The 16,829-nt window shown below is 44.3% G+C and overlaps 3 protein-coding genes across 5 annotated transcripts; 1 reads left to right on the top strand and 2 right to left on the bottom strand.

Annotated features, from left to right (window-relative positions):
• Positions 1-48: 48 nt before the first annotated feature.
• On the bottom strand, positions 49-4,664 carry LOC114852595 (GRB2-related adapter protein-like). Of its 2 annotated transcripts, none has more exons than XM_029145113.3 (5): positions 4,065-4,664; positions 3,868-3,965; positions 3,532-3,651; positions 1,739-2,048; positions 49-1,664 (listed from the first exon to the last, which is right to left on the bottom strand). In XM_029145113.3, exons 1-5 carry the CDS (start codon positions 4,140-4,142, stop codon positions 1,485-1,487), a joined length of 786 nt encoding a protein of 261 aa, XP_029000946.1. In that variant the 5' UTR covers positions 4,143-4,664; the 3' UTR covers positions 49-1,484. The 2 variants fall into 2 exon arrangements, with proteins under 2 accessions (XP_029000946.1, XP_055368658.1); XM_055512683.1 differs by having other exon boundaries at positions 49-1,595.
• Positions 4,665-4,811: 147 nt separating this feature from the next.
• On the bottom strand, positions 4,812-9,338 carry brat1 (BRCA1-associated ATM activator 1). 2 transcript variants are annotated; one of them, XM_029145076.3, is made up of 12 exons: positions 9,204-9,338; positions 8,735-8,883; positions 8,510-8,657; positions 8,015-8,423; positions 7,800-7,919; positions 7,589-7,680; positions 7,395-7,495; positions 7,110-7,308; positions 6,717-6,790; positions 6,307-6,391; positions 5,949-6,208; positions 4,812-5,847 (listed from the first exon to the last, which is right to left on the bottom strand). In XM_029145076.3, the coding sequence occupies exons 1-12, from the start codon at positions 9,328-9,330 to the stop codon at positions 4,960-4,962; spliced, it is 2,652 nt and encodes an 883-aa protein (XP_029000909.1). In that variant the 5' UTR covers positions 9,331-9,338; the 3' UTR covers positions 4,812-4,959. The 2 variants fall into 2 exon arrangements, with proteins under 2 accessions (XP_029000909.1, XP_029000914.1); XM_029145081.3 differs by having other exon boundaries at positions 7,800-7,916.
• A 449-nt stretch (positions 9,339-9,787) lies between these two features.
• Positions 9,788-15,768, top strand: eif3ba (eukaryotic translation initiation factor 3, subunit Ba). The gene is made up of 19 exons (XM_029145105.3): positions 9,788-9,932; positions 10,871-11,063; positions 11,157-11,276; positions 11,357-11,414; positions 12,136-12,264; positions 12,366-12,523; positions 12,640-12,771; positions 12,875-12,941; positions 13,023-13,069; positions 13,159-13,369; positions 13,459-13,531; positions 13,613-13,735; positions 13,850-13,928; positions 14,107-14,245; positions 14,337-14,462; positions 14,547-14,624; positions 14,727-14,835; positions 14,936-15,048; positions 15,251-15,768. Exons 1-18 carry the CDS (start codon positions 9,833-9,835, stop codon positions 15,034-15,036), a joined length of 2,043 nt encoding a protein of 680 aa, XP_029000938.1. The 5' UTR covers positions 9,788-9,832; the 3' UTR covers positions 15,037-15,048; positions 15,251-15,768.
• Positions 15,769-16,829: the final 1,061 nt, after the last annotated feature.

The raw sequence follows: 16,829 nt of genomic DNA, 5'->3' as shown, positions 1-16,829 counted from the left end.
CTGCCTCTATATCGACATTTTTATCAGGTTACAATATGACAAACAGTATTTGGAAGCACATAACACCTTTTAATTGTATTTGAAAAAGGCCAGAAGAAAATAGTAATAAAAACATCTTCACATTCTTAAATCCTTAGCAGCTCTGGTAGAATCAGTGATGACAGTTCTAATCATTTTATTAGACAAACACAATTGGTAATGTAATGTACTTGTACTGTATGTAATGAAGTCTATGATCGAGCTCCTTGTTTTATGTAATATTTGAATTTTTCAACCTAGTTTTAAAGTTTTAAAAGGGAAATGTACTCAATTAAAGCTTGTAGCTGATAAGATGTTAACATGACACATTATCTTTACTCAAAGGTGAGAAAATTCACAGTAAATTTTTGTGGCTTCATAAGACCTGAACTGAAAATGAGCATTTCCGGCACATTTACAGTGATGTTTATTACTGTGTGGCGTCCCAGACAAATAAAGCAGTAAGTAATCGTACCTCTGTGCAATTACATCTACATTGTTTAATTGATAACTAGTTATTATAGTCATGTTTAGGCATTAAATGTAAATCAAAAAAGTGTGTTTTTAGTTGTAATTTAGTTTGTGTAGAAATCTGAAGTACAATTACTATTCTCATGTTTTATGTTTTTTAATTCTCATGACTTTAAAGCTATTAAAGAGTTTAAGTTACTATATAGAATAAAACATGTTCATGATTGTTTGTGTTTTAAATACTGTGCATGTTTGAATGTAAAACATTTATGCCAGATGAAAAGCAAAACACAGTTTTCTGGAATTTTCTACATCTTCACAAATGTCCAAAATATTAACAAAAACCTAAGCAGAAACAAACAATATTTGTAATGAATGCCTTTTCCTTTTTTGGCTGTTGTATAGTTTGCTTACATTTACCAAATGTTATATAGGGACCCAAAAATCAATAAAGCAAACTTCTCTCACTACAGGCGGTTACTGGTAAAAGAAAAGTGTGGGTCAGAGTTTTAAGGTTCAGGTTAGAGCTGCAATGTTTATGTATTTGATACAGAGTTTATTTGCACTGCTCAAAAACTTGAGGGAGCACAGCTTTGTCAGCGTGACACGAACCAGTGCATATGAACCCATCACGTCAGCCACAGACTGTCCAGAAGCTCCTCAGGAACAAGTTGCACACTCACGCATGCACAGACCTGTTCAGACGTCCACACAGGCAGCAGTCACACTAAACTCTGGCAGCTTGGATTGTGTTGTTTTTTTCACTTTGATTGTCAGTGGGAATTTGAATTCTGTCCTTTGTGGGATGATGATTTTGGCTTTCACCGAGTGTTATGTAATTTTGTTCTGAGCAAATTATACAATGCAATTTATGTGTCGCCTTAGGTTTTTGAGCAGTGTAGTAAGTATGTTGACTGTAATCTTGGGTCTGTGATGTCATTTCTACCAGGGGACTCTATTTTGCACCATTCCCTTACTCAGCCTGTTTGCTGGCGTCAGTGCTGCAGCGGCTGGACGTATTCTGGGGGGAAGATGCCCACACGGCCTCGACAGCGCCCTCTCCAGGCCATAGAGCCGGAGCAGTCCAGCAGATCGATGATGTCCCCCTGCAGAAAGTGGAGGTGAGCGGTCTGTGGCGGGGTGTAGTCACAGAGGGCGTGAGCTAGGCGGCGTTTCTGCACAGACAGGTGAGTATTAATTAGACGTACCGGCTGTTTAAGGGGAACAATAACTTGAAGGGCCTTCATACCCTTGCTGCCGGTTCCAGCAGGTGTTGGCTGGACCCTCTGTCTGGGTGAGGCGGGGGAGAGTAGAGGCCGGCTGAGAGGAGGGACTCCTGGGAGCTGCCTTGGTACGGGTTGGGATAGGGGTTGCATCCAGACTGGGACGCCAGCTGAGGGGAGGAGGGAGGGTCTCTGAGACAGATCACCTTGTCCACGGCGATGCTGTGCGCTCTGTAGAACTCCACCAGCCGGTTCAGGGATGGGAACGTCTCCTCCCAGATGCAGTACCGACCTCCCCCCTCAAGCACTCGGAAGTGTTCCACCCTGTCGCCGTAGCTGTGAATGTGTGGTAAAGAGGGCTGAGGCAGGTCCACAGGCACCTTTACTGCCTGCTCATTCCTCATTCCTGTAGCCGTGGTTACGTCACTCGGCATATTGTGCATTCCTCAGCCAGTGTGGGAAACAACAGCATGTGCATGAGGGGGTCTAAATAATCTAAGGAGGTTTTCTATGCACGCATGTGAACCAACGCTCACATCAGCTCACAGACGTTATTCAAAGTGTATCGCTAAAATGCAGCAGGTTTACTGGATTCGCCATGTAATTCAGTGCACTAACACGCGTTCATTGGTAGTTTTCAAATATTGTCTAAAGGAGGAAATTATGTCATTCAAATCATATTTCACAACGACAAAATATTGATTACTGGTCCAATAAACATCTAATCATCATCAAATGTGAACACACTCCCTCAAAACAATAAATATTTAACTAACTCAGTGACGCTTCAGTTCATTTAATTTAGTCTGGATTGAAATGAATCTGAATTTGAATTGTTCAGCAGCCATCTCTGGTTTTACAGGCTTTGAAGTATCCTCTTTTCATTTCCTCTTTACAGTCTGTTTGTTTCTGTATCATCCCAGTGAACAGTAACTCATGCATCTAAATTCATTGGTGACTGAAGAGCCGACTGCCGCTCTATGAAAACCTCATTACTTGCGGTAAGAAGCAGCCACTGTTTCCTCAAATAGAGGCTTTTCCCAGCAGAATCTGGTTCAGCAGGAAAAGCACCGGTTTTACCAACAGCATTAACGGTGGCTCCGCTCTATCCAAGTCTGTCAGTGAGCGTGACAGCGTGACAGTGAGTCAGCGTGTTCAACGCCGGCGGCTGCTTGCTTTCGGGCTTTGGATCTTTATCCCCCTCTGCCGCTCGCTGCGGTCGCTGCACGTTGTGGTGCATCCGTGTGGATCAGCTCTCGGCCCCTTCAGGCCGACAGATGTTAGTGTGTCCACGCTATGAGCCTGCATGTCTGTGGCATGTGTCATTTGCATAATGCACCTGTGTTTCATTAAAGAAAAGTGTGGCGTTATGCAATGCCCTGATTATTGAACACATTCCATTTACTCTCAATGATTAAATGTGTCCCCTGCTACTTTGCCGACCCAAATTGCACTCCCTCCTCTCTCACACGCACTCCGTCCGTGTAGCTGTGGTATTTTTAGTGCGTTTCTCGTAGAACTTATTTAAATAGTCTGCTTCTGCCAACTCTGACATGCACCCAAGGACGCGTGGCTCTAACCTGCTAATGTGCTCGGTCTGATGGAAAACAAACAAACCCCAGCTGAACAAACAGTAACAAGATGCTGCTGCCTGCAACACTTCTGCTGATGCTTTTCAGCAGCACAGATGATGCGACACATGCAAATATACCAGGATTTAGCAGGTTCACGTCAAAATGCATGAAAGAAATGCGGCGTGAGATTAGGCTCATGAAGGAACGGTGGTGAATGTGTTGGGAGGTGCGGTGCGTTCACTGACCTAAGCGAAATGGAAAACTCCCCAGGAGCCGATTCACTCTCCCGCAGCAGGAAGACTCCAGGATCCTGCCAGCGGAGACGCTCCTCAGCCTCGAGCCTGGTCACTCGACCCGCAAACCACCTGCGGGAGCACAGTGAGTTAGAACCTCCCCCCGAGGTTCCCTGAGAAGTGTTACAGGAATCCAAAAATGCACAGAAACTTTTCATCACTGTCTCTGACTTTTCTAGGAGTTTTTTGTTGTAAGAGATCACAAGTACAACTACACAGCACAAGATCTTGTGAATAAGGAGGAATTATTCCCAGCGTATCATCTAGTTGAACAAATGTGTTACTTACGGATGAGGAAGAAGGGAAATGTAGCTTTGGGGCACGTAGCCACGCTTCCCCTGGATCTCTGCCGTGACCCAGCCAGAATCATCCTCCATCTCTGTCACCTTCAACACACACCCATCATTATTCCTAATGAATCAGGCAGAATTGCAGCTGCTTCTCCTGACACACACACACACACACACAGACACACACACACTTACCTTAATGATATCACCTTTCTGAAAACTGATCTCTGCCGCATCCGATGCCGTGAAAGAGAAAAGTGCCAACGCCTCCATGCTGCACAGAGAGCAGAGTTCCACCCTAAAGTACTTTCACTCCATGAAGACCAGGAGAGTTGTGTGAGTGGAAGACGGCGGTACGACAACACTAGAGCAGGATGTGATAATGTGTGTGTGCAGTCCTGACATCCTGCTCATTAGTTAATGAGAGGAGCTTTCTCTGCCCACGCTTCCCTCTGTTCTTCCATGTGACCGAGCGGAGGAGCGTGTGAACACGTGGAGGGGGCGACTGCCCTCTACGTCTCCATCCTTCACGTCTACACATTCTGCACTCGGGGGTTTTAATGAAGCATTTCCTCCAGAGAAATCAGTGACATGGACGACGAAGAAACAGAAGAAAACAGAATGAAGTCATCTACATATAGACAGCTGGAGGTTTACGACTTTAAAGTTGAAAAAAAACACACACGGTTGTTTCAATCCGAAATAATTTCGGCTCAGATCTTTGCCACATAACTCACATATTGTACACGCCACAGTAAGTATTATTTATTTTTCTCTTTTCAGAGCTGCTCTTTCTTTTACTCCACATTGTTCTATGTTTAGGTGTTTCTATTTCTATTCTGACTTAAAATACCTGACCTATTTAGAGGGACTCACAGCTGTATTTCTTTCAACTCTTCTTTAATGCTAATAAAATTAAACGTCAACTGGTTATCAAGGAAATGCAAATCAGTTTTTTTTATTTCAAAAGCCTTAACATTTTTTTAAACATAAAAGCTGCAGATTTAAATGAAGCAGTATTTATACTTATCACCTCCTCTTCACTAAAGCAACAGGAAGGCAGCCTGAGTGTCAGACATGAGACAGTGTGTCAATAACAGTCCACTATGACTTCCTGTCCTGGTTGTGTGTTTGGGTGAGTGTGTGCAGCACTCGCATCCAGTATGTCCTGCAGCAAAGACAGTGGAGAGTTATGGACGTGGTCACTGCTTTGACTGAGGATGTCCAGCCTCTCGTCTAAACCCAGGCTCCTCAGCACCTCACACACACCAGCGTGCATGCGGTCGCCTCCATCCTGGTCAGAGTCACCATCATCTGCTCCACTGAGGATTAGAGCAGTGGCACAATCCTTAGAAGCCCAGTCACTGCTCTTGCTCTCCAGGACCTTCTTGATCTCCTGCCCCCAGCCCCAACCAGGCAGCTCACAAGACACCCTAGTCACGGTCGCCATGGCAGCAGATGCATCTTGGGACTCCGAGTCCCAAGAGACTGTGTCTCTGAGTCTTATCAGCAGTCGACAGGCCTTCAGAGCCACCGGTCTGTCACAGTCAACCAGACCACTTAACAACGCTGAGATGACTCCCAGCTCTACCAGGCTGGTTAGCACACCAGCTAAATCTGACTCCACACCCCTTGAGTGTGTGTGAAGTCTGCATGTCCTCTCAGAATCTCCCGCATAAGAGTCTGGGCTCTTTCTATAACCCCACTCAGCCAAAAAGGCTTCATCCAATAGCAACCGAGCCAGCTCCAGCGTGTGAACTTTGACCTCCCAGTCCAGATCAGCGCTGCCGAAAGAGAGGACAGAACGCACGGAGTTCATCAGCAGAGAGGCGGACGGGTAGGAGGAGATGGATGAGGAGGGAGACGCGTGTGAGGAGACGGCAGAGAACCAGGAGATGAAGTATTGTACAACAGCCCTCCTGGCAAATCCCTCTGTGTCCTGGGAAAGAATTTCCAGCAGCCTGCTCACAGTTTCAGTCTGAGGACACACATAGTAAAATGATCAATAACAGTGAAATCACTCAGAATGATTTTATTTATAGCAGATGTTTTATTATTTATTTCATGTTGCACATGTACCTGCTGCTGTGTGAGTGCTGCCCCCTGCTGCCAGCTGTGCCACTGTGTCTGTGCCAGAGCACCTATGGCGCTGGCTCTCACGTAGCTCTCTGTGTCCTGCAGCGCCTCCTTCAGGAGAGGAGCGGTGCTGACCGGCAGACCCTCAGGAGCCTCCTCTGGGGACGTCAGGACACCTGCTGCTTTTCCCACAAACTCCACAGTCGAGTCTCTCACCTCCCAACGCACGTCACACACGCGTTTCCTCACAACCGAGAGCAGATCTGGTAGAAATAATAAAGAATGAAATCAATGCGTCCGCCAAAAGAGCAGAGCTGGACGGTTTGAGGGAATTTATGGACCTTAGTGAGGTGAACCTCACCTTGTCGAAGCTGTTCTGTTAGGAAAGACAGGTTTGTGCACAAGCTCATCCATTTTATTAAGGCCAGGTATGACTTGTGTAACACCTGAGGACACAACACACCAGTTTGTCTTGTCTTCTACAGCCAATTTTTCCAATGAGCCTCACTCCTCAGCTTCAACCAAGAAAGAGCTTTAAGATAAATTTATATTTTTAACAGTGTGGTGCTACAAAACTTGAGGCACTGCCCCTTTGCACAGTGAGGTCCAAAGCAAGCATTTTATCACACAATAGCACTAGTACTGAACCTCACTAATGACGGCAAGGAACTAGATGATGACCTGTTTGACACAGCGCACAGACAATGACAGTATAATACGGTGCATTACTGTCTCTGTGACACTCAGACTTCAGGTAACATGCAGACTTACAGTGGGGTCAGAGTCAGGACTGTCCAGATATTGTAACAGGACTGTGAACACCTCATTCATCTTTTCCTTTCCTCCTGAAATACACATACACACACATCAAATATCGATAATCAACATTATATTGATACATTGGTTTAAGTGCATATATTCAATTTCTTGCATTTTTCTGTTATTTTGAAAATTCTACAAAATGATTAAACAACCTCTAACTTCTGTAAATTAGGTTATTATTTACTGCACAATTCACCAAGACCTTATGATCCTCTGATATGTCCCGTGTGTTGGCTGTGTTTATATATATATATATATATATATATATATATATATATATATATATATATATATATTTTTTTTTTTTTTTTTTTTTTTCCAAATCCCAACATGCAGGTTTACCTGGGCAGCAGCTGAGAGCTGCCAGAGCCTCTAAAGCACATTTCTGAACTTTGCTGCTGCCGATAACATTCCTGGAAACTTCAGTGCAGCTAGTGGCTGTTGGTGATGAAGATGCTGAGTTTTGGCCACTAGAGATACTTAATAATGCCAGAACTGCAGTGACTATTAAACCTGGAGGACAGGGCAGCAAATCAGCAGGCTGGGAGAAAGAGAGACAGTTGTGTTATTACACTGCTGCACATAAAACCTACAGCAGATTTCCTCTTTGGTTATTTTGTTCCTCACCAGGAGTGTGATGTGTGGTGTGTTTGTCAGACAAAGACAAAGCAAAGAGATGCAGGAGTTTTTAATCTTCAGCTCCTCTGCAGTGGACAATCGATGCTCGTCTGATGCAAGAACAGGAAACTTGTTAAATTACAGTGAATTAAATTTACAGACGTTAAACAACACAAGGTTCAGTTTTCTTTGCTGCGTGTTACCTAAGTCCTTAGAGCCCAGCAGACTCCGGCCAGTAACGATGTCAAGGGGTAGCAGCAGAATTCTCACAGCCCAGACTGAGTGATCACTGTCACTGGGCAGAAACAATGAAAAAAAACAGCTCGGACTATAACTTGGACAGAGTGTGTGGTGGTGTGACACAACCCGAGCTCTGTATGAGAGTGTAAAATCACGCTGCGAACAGATGCTTACTGAAGACCTCTGCGCAGAAAAGCAGCCGCAGCTTGAATGAGATCCGCAGGTTTGTTGACACTGAACATGGATGACAAAAGGCAGGAGAGGTGCCTGTCTGGTTTATCAGCACCACAACTGCTGGAGACAAACATGCAGAGTACCGTTAAAAGACGACAAATGTCTCTCTAGAATAAAATGTCAAGAGTTCCATTTCTTAAAAAGGATCGAGGTACCTGTGCGCAGCCAGGATCACGTCCATCAGAGGCAGTGTGAGCTGACTGCAACCTGCCGCCACCAGCTCCTTCAGAGCGTCTCCCACGGCCTGGAGCAGTGTGTCCCGTAGCGGAGGCCCGGCCTGGGCGAGCAGCAGCGCCAGCAGTCGGAGAAGCTGCACGCTCCGACGATGCTGAGTGCTTCCTTCAGTGGACAGGGACTTCTGGATGTACTCGGAAATCACCACCACGACAGCAGCGTACTCCACGCTGGTCCCCTGGTGATCTTCAGCGGTTTCACCCGTGCCCTCGCGCCGGGAGGACGGGGGCGGCTGAAAGCGGAGCAGGATGTGGCCGAGCAATTGACTGGCAGCGGAGGCCACGAAAAGGCTTGTGTCTGCCTGGAGCTGAAGCAGCAGCTGAGTCAAATCTGTGGAGTCACACATTTTTCCTACTTTAATGTTTCAAGATGAGGCAGAATTACCAGCACTGCAACTGCAATCTAACACCCGTCACCTGACTGTACAAAAAAACTGAGCGCCTTCGGATGCTGCAGCATGTTCTGTAACCCCTGAATCCAGCCGATTCGTATACAGGGATCGCTCCAGAGTCCAGCATCCTGCCAGTGCTGGGGGTTAAAGACCAGGTCCACAACAGAGCGCTCCTGTCGGACGGACACGCACATTAGCACCTATAGCATTAGCTGCAAGTAGAAGAAGTGGATGGTGCAATGAGCTCTACCTGAAGCACGGTAAAACCTGCTTCCCTGGCAGCTATTAGGCCTGCGAGTCTGAGAGCGAAGGAGAGGACCCCAGGATCCAAAGCGGTGTTGGAACCCACAGTGGATATGAATTCAAGCAGACAGGGACAGGACTCCAGCAGGGAACCGCCTTCATCGGAAAAAACACATGGTCAAAACATGATTTTATTTTATATCGACCCTGCTCTGGATTAAAAAAATGCACACAAGACAACGTATTTCTTAGAGTATGTTCTGTTTGTATTGTTATTGTGTTATAGACTTTGAGGAAATCGGCCCATGGCATTTGTGTCAACTGTGGCGTTGTGAAATGTATCAGCTTTAAATAATATATATTTTCATGAGCAGATACATACACAGATGAGAATTAGTAAACACGCCTCAGCAGTAAAACGGCCACGAATGACGAGATGGACCGAACGACACCACTGCACCAGTTCAAATACTGACCGGTCTTGCTGAGCCCAGTGAACCAGTCCAGCAGTTTTTCCAGACTGGTGTCATCAGGCAGGGACCTGCCCGAGTCCGCCAGCACCTTACAGACCCCGGGAAGCAGCGACACGCACTCCCCGTCCATGGCAATAACGTGGGTTGATGACGCTAAGCCTCGGGCAAATTATTCAATTCAGCATCTTCTTAAACGTCTGTCAATAGAACCACGAGCAGATGTGCGTAGTAAATATTACAGGGTGTTGCTAGCTAAACTTTTCTTGTAGCTAGTTTTTGTAATCATTCATCTCGCGGGAAACCGTTTGGGACGAACCGGCGCGTGGCTTCCCTCTTCTTTCTTTCAGGCTAAGTTTGAGAGTCATAACAAACGCGCCCGCGCTTTTCACCGATCTCTAAACATATCTGGGTAGAATCAACTAGCTTGTCCATCGAGTATTACTACTCCCTATGTTTTGAAACTCTACGGTTTCCACGCAGCCTCTCGAGTCGCCTGCTACGCAGGTTCCGGCGATGCGTTTCCGTCAGATCGTCCATTTTCACGTAGACGCACATGGTGCCGCACCGGTCGAGGACTGACAGCCTCTTTATTGTGGGAATTTTCCTCCGTTACTGCGCCGTAGTCGTGTTAAATGCAAGACACAGTGGATATGGTGGACGACCCAGAGTATGAAGAGGAAGAGCCCTCTTTTAGCGACCCCGAGGACTACGTGGACGATGTCGATGATGACGGTAAGCGGCCGCAGGAAAGTCGCCGGCTTCACGGCCTGGTGCTAACCGTTAGCTTAGAGCCGGACGCTAATGGCTGAATGGTGGTTCCAGATAGCATTGCTAACCAGTTTGCCCTCGGAGCGTATTACTAGTACTTTGTTTCCCTGCTTCAAACGTCTGACTGTGATATGTTGGAAAAATCGCGCGACAGCAGCATTTTCATGTCCGGATCCCAGACAGCGGCTAACATTCGCTGTTAAACCAGCTCCGTTTGACGCCCCTGAAGCCTCACCCAGATAATCAGTCACTGTGGCCTTGTGGTATGGGAACGTGAAACGGAACAACAATACTCCTAATTTAACTAGACCTCACTAAAGGGCTTATCTTAATAATCATAGGGGCACATGCATTGCTGAGGTCCCGCAACTTCTAATTTAACCAAAGGGGCAGCGGTTAATAGAAAACACTTAACAGATGCTCTTCCTTAATCCTGCATTAAACAAGAAGCCATTCATTTTGATGCCACAATTAATTTTTAGTTTAATTATTTGCTTAGTAAACCGTAATGCAGTCTAATGAAAGTCGTTAAATAAAAGTACTTTCTGGAAGCAGATACAGGTGCTGTCGATTCGTACAATTTTGAGTGGGTTGATTTATGGATCATTACAATCTTAACCAATTTGTCATGAATTGGAAATATTTGTTGTCAAACGTTGGTACATGTTTGCATGATCTATTTTATACATCTCCCAGTGTATTTACTTATTATTGTAGAGCACCACAGAACATATATGGTTCTGTTTTTGTCAATGGCCTCCTGCTGTTTTTATTTGCTTTTTGTTTCATTACAACATATTACTAGACACTTATGACATTCTATGCAAGCGTGTGTCTCCTAATACTTCTAATTAATGATACAATAAGCTTAATAACCGTTCTACCCCTTCCTGTGTGTTCAGAGCTTCTTGATGATGTCCTGAGGGAGAAGCCCCAAGAGGCTGATGGCATAGACTCAGTGGTGGTGGTGGACAACGTTCCTCAGGTGGGCCCTGAGCGTTTGGAGAAACTCAAGAATGTCATCCACAAGATCTTCTCCAAGTTTGGAAAGATCACTACAGAGTTCTACCCAGAGGCTGATGGCATGACCAAAGGGTATGATCATCAATGATAGTTTTTCATGCTATTAATTCTCATGTTGTGCGTTATTGTTGAACTTAGTAATAAACATCTCTTCTCTTCGTACAGGTACATCTTCTTGGAATATGCTTTTCCTACTCAGGCCATGGAAGCAGTAAAAAATGCAGATGGATACAAACTCGATAAACAACACACATTCAGAGTCAACCTCTTTACTGACTTTGACAAGTAAGTGTGTCATATCTATTAGGATTAGCAGCAAATATGAACGTACACGTATGTGGTAATGTTGGATTAAATGTTTGCAGGTACATGAACATCAGTGATGAGTGGGAAACCCCTGAGAAACAGCCCTTTAAAGATTTTGTGAGTATTTCATCTTTTGTTAGTCAGTTGTCTCACTATGTCACATGCATAGGTGGCATGTAAAGAAGTGGGGCTAAAAGGTTCATTGTCCATTAAGAGATTTTAGCAGTTAATCATGGCTTTAATAACCTGCTAAAGTTTTATTATAGATTCAAAAAAAACATTGAACACACCGCTTCACTGAAAAGGCACTGTGCATTTTGGCCCACTTCACATTTATTATTCAGAAAGGATCAGGTTTCCTGTCCAAACAACAGTAGTTATATTTCTCAACAGCATTGCCTTAACTATATTACAGCAAACAATCAAAGGATTTAAGTTAATCTAACTGCAATCAGACTATATAATTGTATGGTTGTCAAAGACTGTGGTTTGTTTGACATGCGTTGGTGCTTGTCATCCATGCACATACTAAAAAGCTAACAGTCTTTGCTGAGCCAGTGGAATGTGCTTCATATGCGGTCGTGACTTTCTGGTATGCTGGCATCTGACCAAGTAGAGATGGATGTTAAAAAGCAGGACAAAACGCATTCTATGATTTATGATGATATTCAGGGGTGTATCACACAGCTTTATTTTCTGTTGTACCATTGAGAAATGTGTGACAGACTGTGAGCCAAACAAAACACGGATGTGTTTTAGTTCAGTTTCTTCCTGAGACACCTACAACACTAAGTGACCTGCACCCTGGATGTGAGCTTTATTTTCTCTGTTTATTCAGGGCAATATGCGCCATTGGATTGAGGACCCAGATTGCCGTGACCAGTACAGTGTGATCTACGAAGCTGGAGAAAGGACTGCCATCTTCTCTAATGATGCTAAGGAATCAATCACAGTGGAAGAGAGAGCAGTAAGTCCTTCACCACTGGGCTTAGTTGAGATGAGCCATATTAAATGTTGATCATCAGCAGAGGTTGGCGTGTAGACGTAACACTTTTGTCTGTGATGCAGCGCTGGACAGAGACATACGTGCGCTGGTCTCCTAAAGGAACGTACCTGGCCACATTCCACCAGCGTGGCATTGCTCTGTGGGGTGGAGAGAAGTTCAAACAGATTCAGAGGTTCAGCCATCAGGGAGTGTCCCTCATTGACTTCTCACCATGTGAGAGGTAAGAAGTGAATAGCAATAAGACGTTATGTGGATTATAATAATGGCCAGTTATGTACAGAATTTACGACTTATTGCAACAGCTCAAACGTGTCGTGTGCTTGTGCTGCTGTGCAGGTATGTTGTGACATTCAGTCCACTGATGGACACCAAAGAGGATCCACAGGCCATCATCATCTGGGACATTCTCACTGGACAGAAGAAGAGAGGCTTCCACTGCGAGAGCTCTGCACACTGGCCTATATTCAAGTCAGTTTCCTTTTTTTGTTTGTGTTTTTTTTTTTTTTTTTTTTTTTTGTAAAGAAACCTGTGTTGTTTCAATGGTCTAATTGTGGTTTTGATCTGAATTTAGATGGAGTCATGATGGAAAGTTCTTTGCCAGAATGAGCCCAGACACATTGAGCATCTATGAAACTCCTGTAAGTAGTAAAAGAAATCAAGTAATTGTTGTCTGTGTAGATGCGTGAGTGACTTAAAAACTGTGTTTCTGCTTCTTTCAGTCTATGGGCTTGCTCGACAAGAAGAGTCTAAAGATTAATGGGATCAAGTAAGAGTCGTGAATATTCATTTTAAGGATGGGTGTCTTAATGGTGACAGCATGTGGACAATGACTGATGTTTGTATATCTATTTACAGGGACTTCTCCTGGTCTCCTGGTGACAACATCATAGCATTCTGGGTACCTGAAGACAAAGACATCCCAGCAAGAGTGACTCTGATGCAGATGCCTTCGCGTCAAGAGATCCGGGTCCGCAACCTCTTCAACGTTGTCGACTGCAAACTGCACTGGCAGCGGAATGGAGATTATCTATGCGTCAAAGTAGACAGGACTCCTAAAGGAACACAGGTACTTACACAGACTGAGAGGGAACCTACTGGTACCTGACGGGTTTGGAAAAAAAAAAGAAAACTTAACTTTTTTTGTTTGCTTTTTAGGGTGTTGTTACCAACTTTGAAATCTTCCGTATGCGAGAGAAGCAGGTTCCTGTTGACGTGGTGGAGATGAAGGGTAAGAAAGATAAAATAAATTCACAAATTACCATATATATTTCCAGGTGATCCTGACCTGTCCTTGTGGTTTCCCTTTCAGAAAGCATAATAGCCTTTGCCTGGGAGCCCAACGGCAGCAAGTTTGCTGTTCTCCACGGAGAGTCTCCAAGAATCAATGCCTCCTTTTATCATGTCAAAAACAATGGCAAGATAGACCTCATAAGTGAGTGAATAATGCAGAGGTGGTACCTTACTGTTGTTGTGTTGCACAGTCAGGAACACTTGATAAAGCTGTGTGCCGCGAATGTTTTGTAATTATTTTTTTTCTTTTTTACAGAGATGTTTGACAAGCAGCAGGCCAACAGCATTTTCTGGAGCCCCCAGGGACAGTTTATGGTGCTGGCTGGACTCAGGAGGTCAGTTAAGTCCCTGTTTTGCAGATGTGGACACAAGAACTCACCACTGCCTAAACATTTTAAACGTCTCACATCTGGTTTATGAGCCCCCGATTCTTGTACAGTGTTATACATTTGCTTTGTGAGAAATGTTGCCTTGTTTTTTTATATGACACTGTCTTGTTGTCTGCGTTTTCAGTATGAATGGAGCTCTCGCCTTTGTCGACACATCAGACTGCACCATGATGAATATAGCAGAGCACTACATGGCCTCTGACGTGGAGTGGGACCCAACTGGTCGCTACGTTGTCACCTCAGTCTCCTGGTGGAGCCACAAGGTACTTGCATTCATAGTTTCACAAATTTACGTTCTCTACTTCTTCCCTCCTAACAAGGTGCTGATAATACTGACTGTGGCCTCTTCTACAGGTGGACAATGCATACTGGCTGTGGACGTTCCAGGGTCGTCTTCTTCAGAAGAACAACAAGGACCGCTTCTGTCAGCTGCTCTGGAGACCCAGACCTCCTACCCTGCTCAGCTCAGAACAGATCAAGGTAACATAATTTTTTCATGAGAAGTGACTCTCATACAGTTATGTAGCTTTACTCTACAGTAAATATGCCTATGTTATTTTACAGATGATTAAGAAGGATCTTAAGAAGTACTCAAAGATCTTTGAGCAGAAGGATCGTCTAAGCCAGTCCAAGGCTTCTAAGGTTTGGGCAAATGACAATCCTCTTGTGGCCTGGAGAAAGAAGTTTTTTTTTTTTTTTTAGCATAAAATGCCAAATGTTCTGTTTGTGTGTGTGTGTGAGTAGGACCTGGTGGACAAGCGCAGGACCATGATGGAGGAGTACCATCAATACAAGGAGGCAGCGCTGCAGCTCTATCTTGAACAGAAGAGCATGCGCCTCGAGCTCCGAGGAGGTGGGACACCTTTGTTGTTAATTCTAAACTAACTCGATTTCCTGCTTCAGTGTCATCTTTACTTTAAGTTCATCTTACATGTTGTTGTTGTGCCTTGTAGGTGTGGACACTGATGAGCTAGACAGCAACGTGGAAGACTGGGATGAGGAGACCATTGAGTTTTTTATCAACGAAGAAATCATTCCTCTCGGAGATCTGTAGTCACCTACTCAGGTATTACCTGCATGCTTAAGATAAGATAACCCTGTTTACACAGGGTTTGAAAGGTTTAACAGCTTTATCAACTTTCTCTATTGTGCAGCACAAAACCAGATTTCATTAAATGTTCTCTGACCATGGACCAAGGTTTTGAGCTGTGAAAATTTCCCTCTGCAGTTTGGGACCTGTATTGAACCTCTTTTTTTTCTTTTTGTAGTCAATCATTTTTTGTGTGGAAGGAGGAGAGAGGAGCTGGATCATTGACTGGAGAAGGACGACGACCACGCTGTGAATCTTGTGGCCTCGACACTTTAGTGCGTCATCAACGTGCGCCTTGCGGATCAGCAACCTCGTTGAGGGACGACAGAGGATACTTCAAACTCTATTCTCTGCCACCATCATCCGCCCCAAATTTATTCTCTGTGGAAATATTTAATAATACTGCCTCTTCTTTTCTATTCATTAGTAGCAGTCAATTTCAGCCCCTTCTGTTATCAGACCTTGGGGTTGTTTTTGTACTAGCCTCATCATGCTAGCGTGTTTTCATACGGCAGCACAGAGTGCCAGAGCGGTGGTAGGTGGAGGTGTTGTGACTAAACAAGTAGCCGTGTTAATAAATGTGCTGATGTGGCGCCATAGTGGCCTGTATCCTCCTCCTTTCAGACTAGGCTTTCACACAGGGAAGGGTTGTGAAGCGGGAAAAACTTTAAATAAATATTCAAACTCTGTAAACGACTCTGAGTTGAATCCGTTTGTTTTTATTATTATTATTATTTTACAGAAAGAGAGAGAGAGAGTCATCTGTTTTTCTATAAACCCTTTGACCAAAGGGATATGTTGGACACTGCCAGCTACTGAGCCTAGTGATGATTACCGGTTCTTTTAACATCTCACTAGATCAATGTTATTATTGGGCTTCTACTGTTTGTTGATTTTGGAGGAACGTTTCAGTGAAGTGGTGAATCTGTTTCTTACATTTGGTGAGAACTGCCCCCACACTGAAAACTGGCAAGTCACGCTCACGGGCCTGTGATTAAAAATACTCTCAAAAGTGCACAGTGAGAGTTTATTCAAACAAGCTTATACGCTGCTTAAGTAAGTACCTGGTGAATAGAAATGATGCTGCAGTTTGCGTACCTAATTAATACACGCATTAAATAAATATTTAGTATGCCAAGTCTCTCCTGTCCAGTTAGAAACAAGTATATAAATAAGGCTGTCTGAAATTCCAGAGCTCTGATAGTATAATGACCAAATAAATGAACAAAGTCCGTCTACCCAGTAGTGAGTTTTGACTGTTCAATTATCCTTGTCTATTATGAGCTCAGCGCTTGTCTATAAAAATGATGTGGACACAGGAATGTAACGGCTCCAGTGTTTATCCGTCGCAGGCTTTCATCCACCGACGGGCTGCCAGATGTACAGCCTTCACATCTGTTTAGGCTGTGGAAAAAAAACAACCGGCGAATGGAACAAAAGCTAAATACTTCAGTCTTCAGCCAACGTTCGCCATGACACTCTTTCAACCAATTGAAGATAAACAGTGCATGGAAAACTGAAACTTTCACTGTTCACTCAGTAAAAGTTAAATCACGACTTCTGGCTTCAGATCGTCTTTCTGTCCTTGTCTTTAGGACCGGGAAACCCTGTAGACCGCGCTCATCTCTCACTTCAGCGCCAACACTGCCATCTATTGGACTAATACGATAATAGTTACACACGTGAAGATAAATATAGCTAGCAACTGGCACATAATATATTTGTCCATATATAATACAGCTATTTAATGTTTCCCT

Source organism: Betta splendens, chromosome 1 (assembly GCF_900634795.4).
Source record: "Betta splendens chromosome 1, fBetSpl5.4, whole genome shotgun sequence".
NCBI lineage: Eukaryota > Metazoa > Chordata > Actinopteri > Anabantiformes > Osphronemidae > Betta > Betta splendens.
Note: the sequence above shows the minus strand (reverse complement) of the source record. Positions and strands in the feature narration are given on the sequence as shown.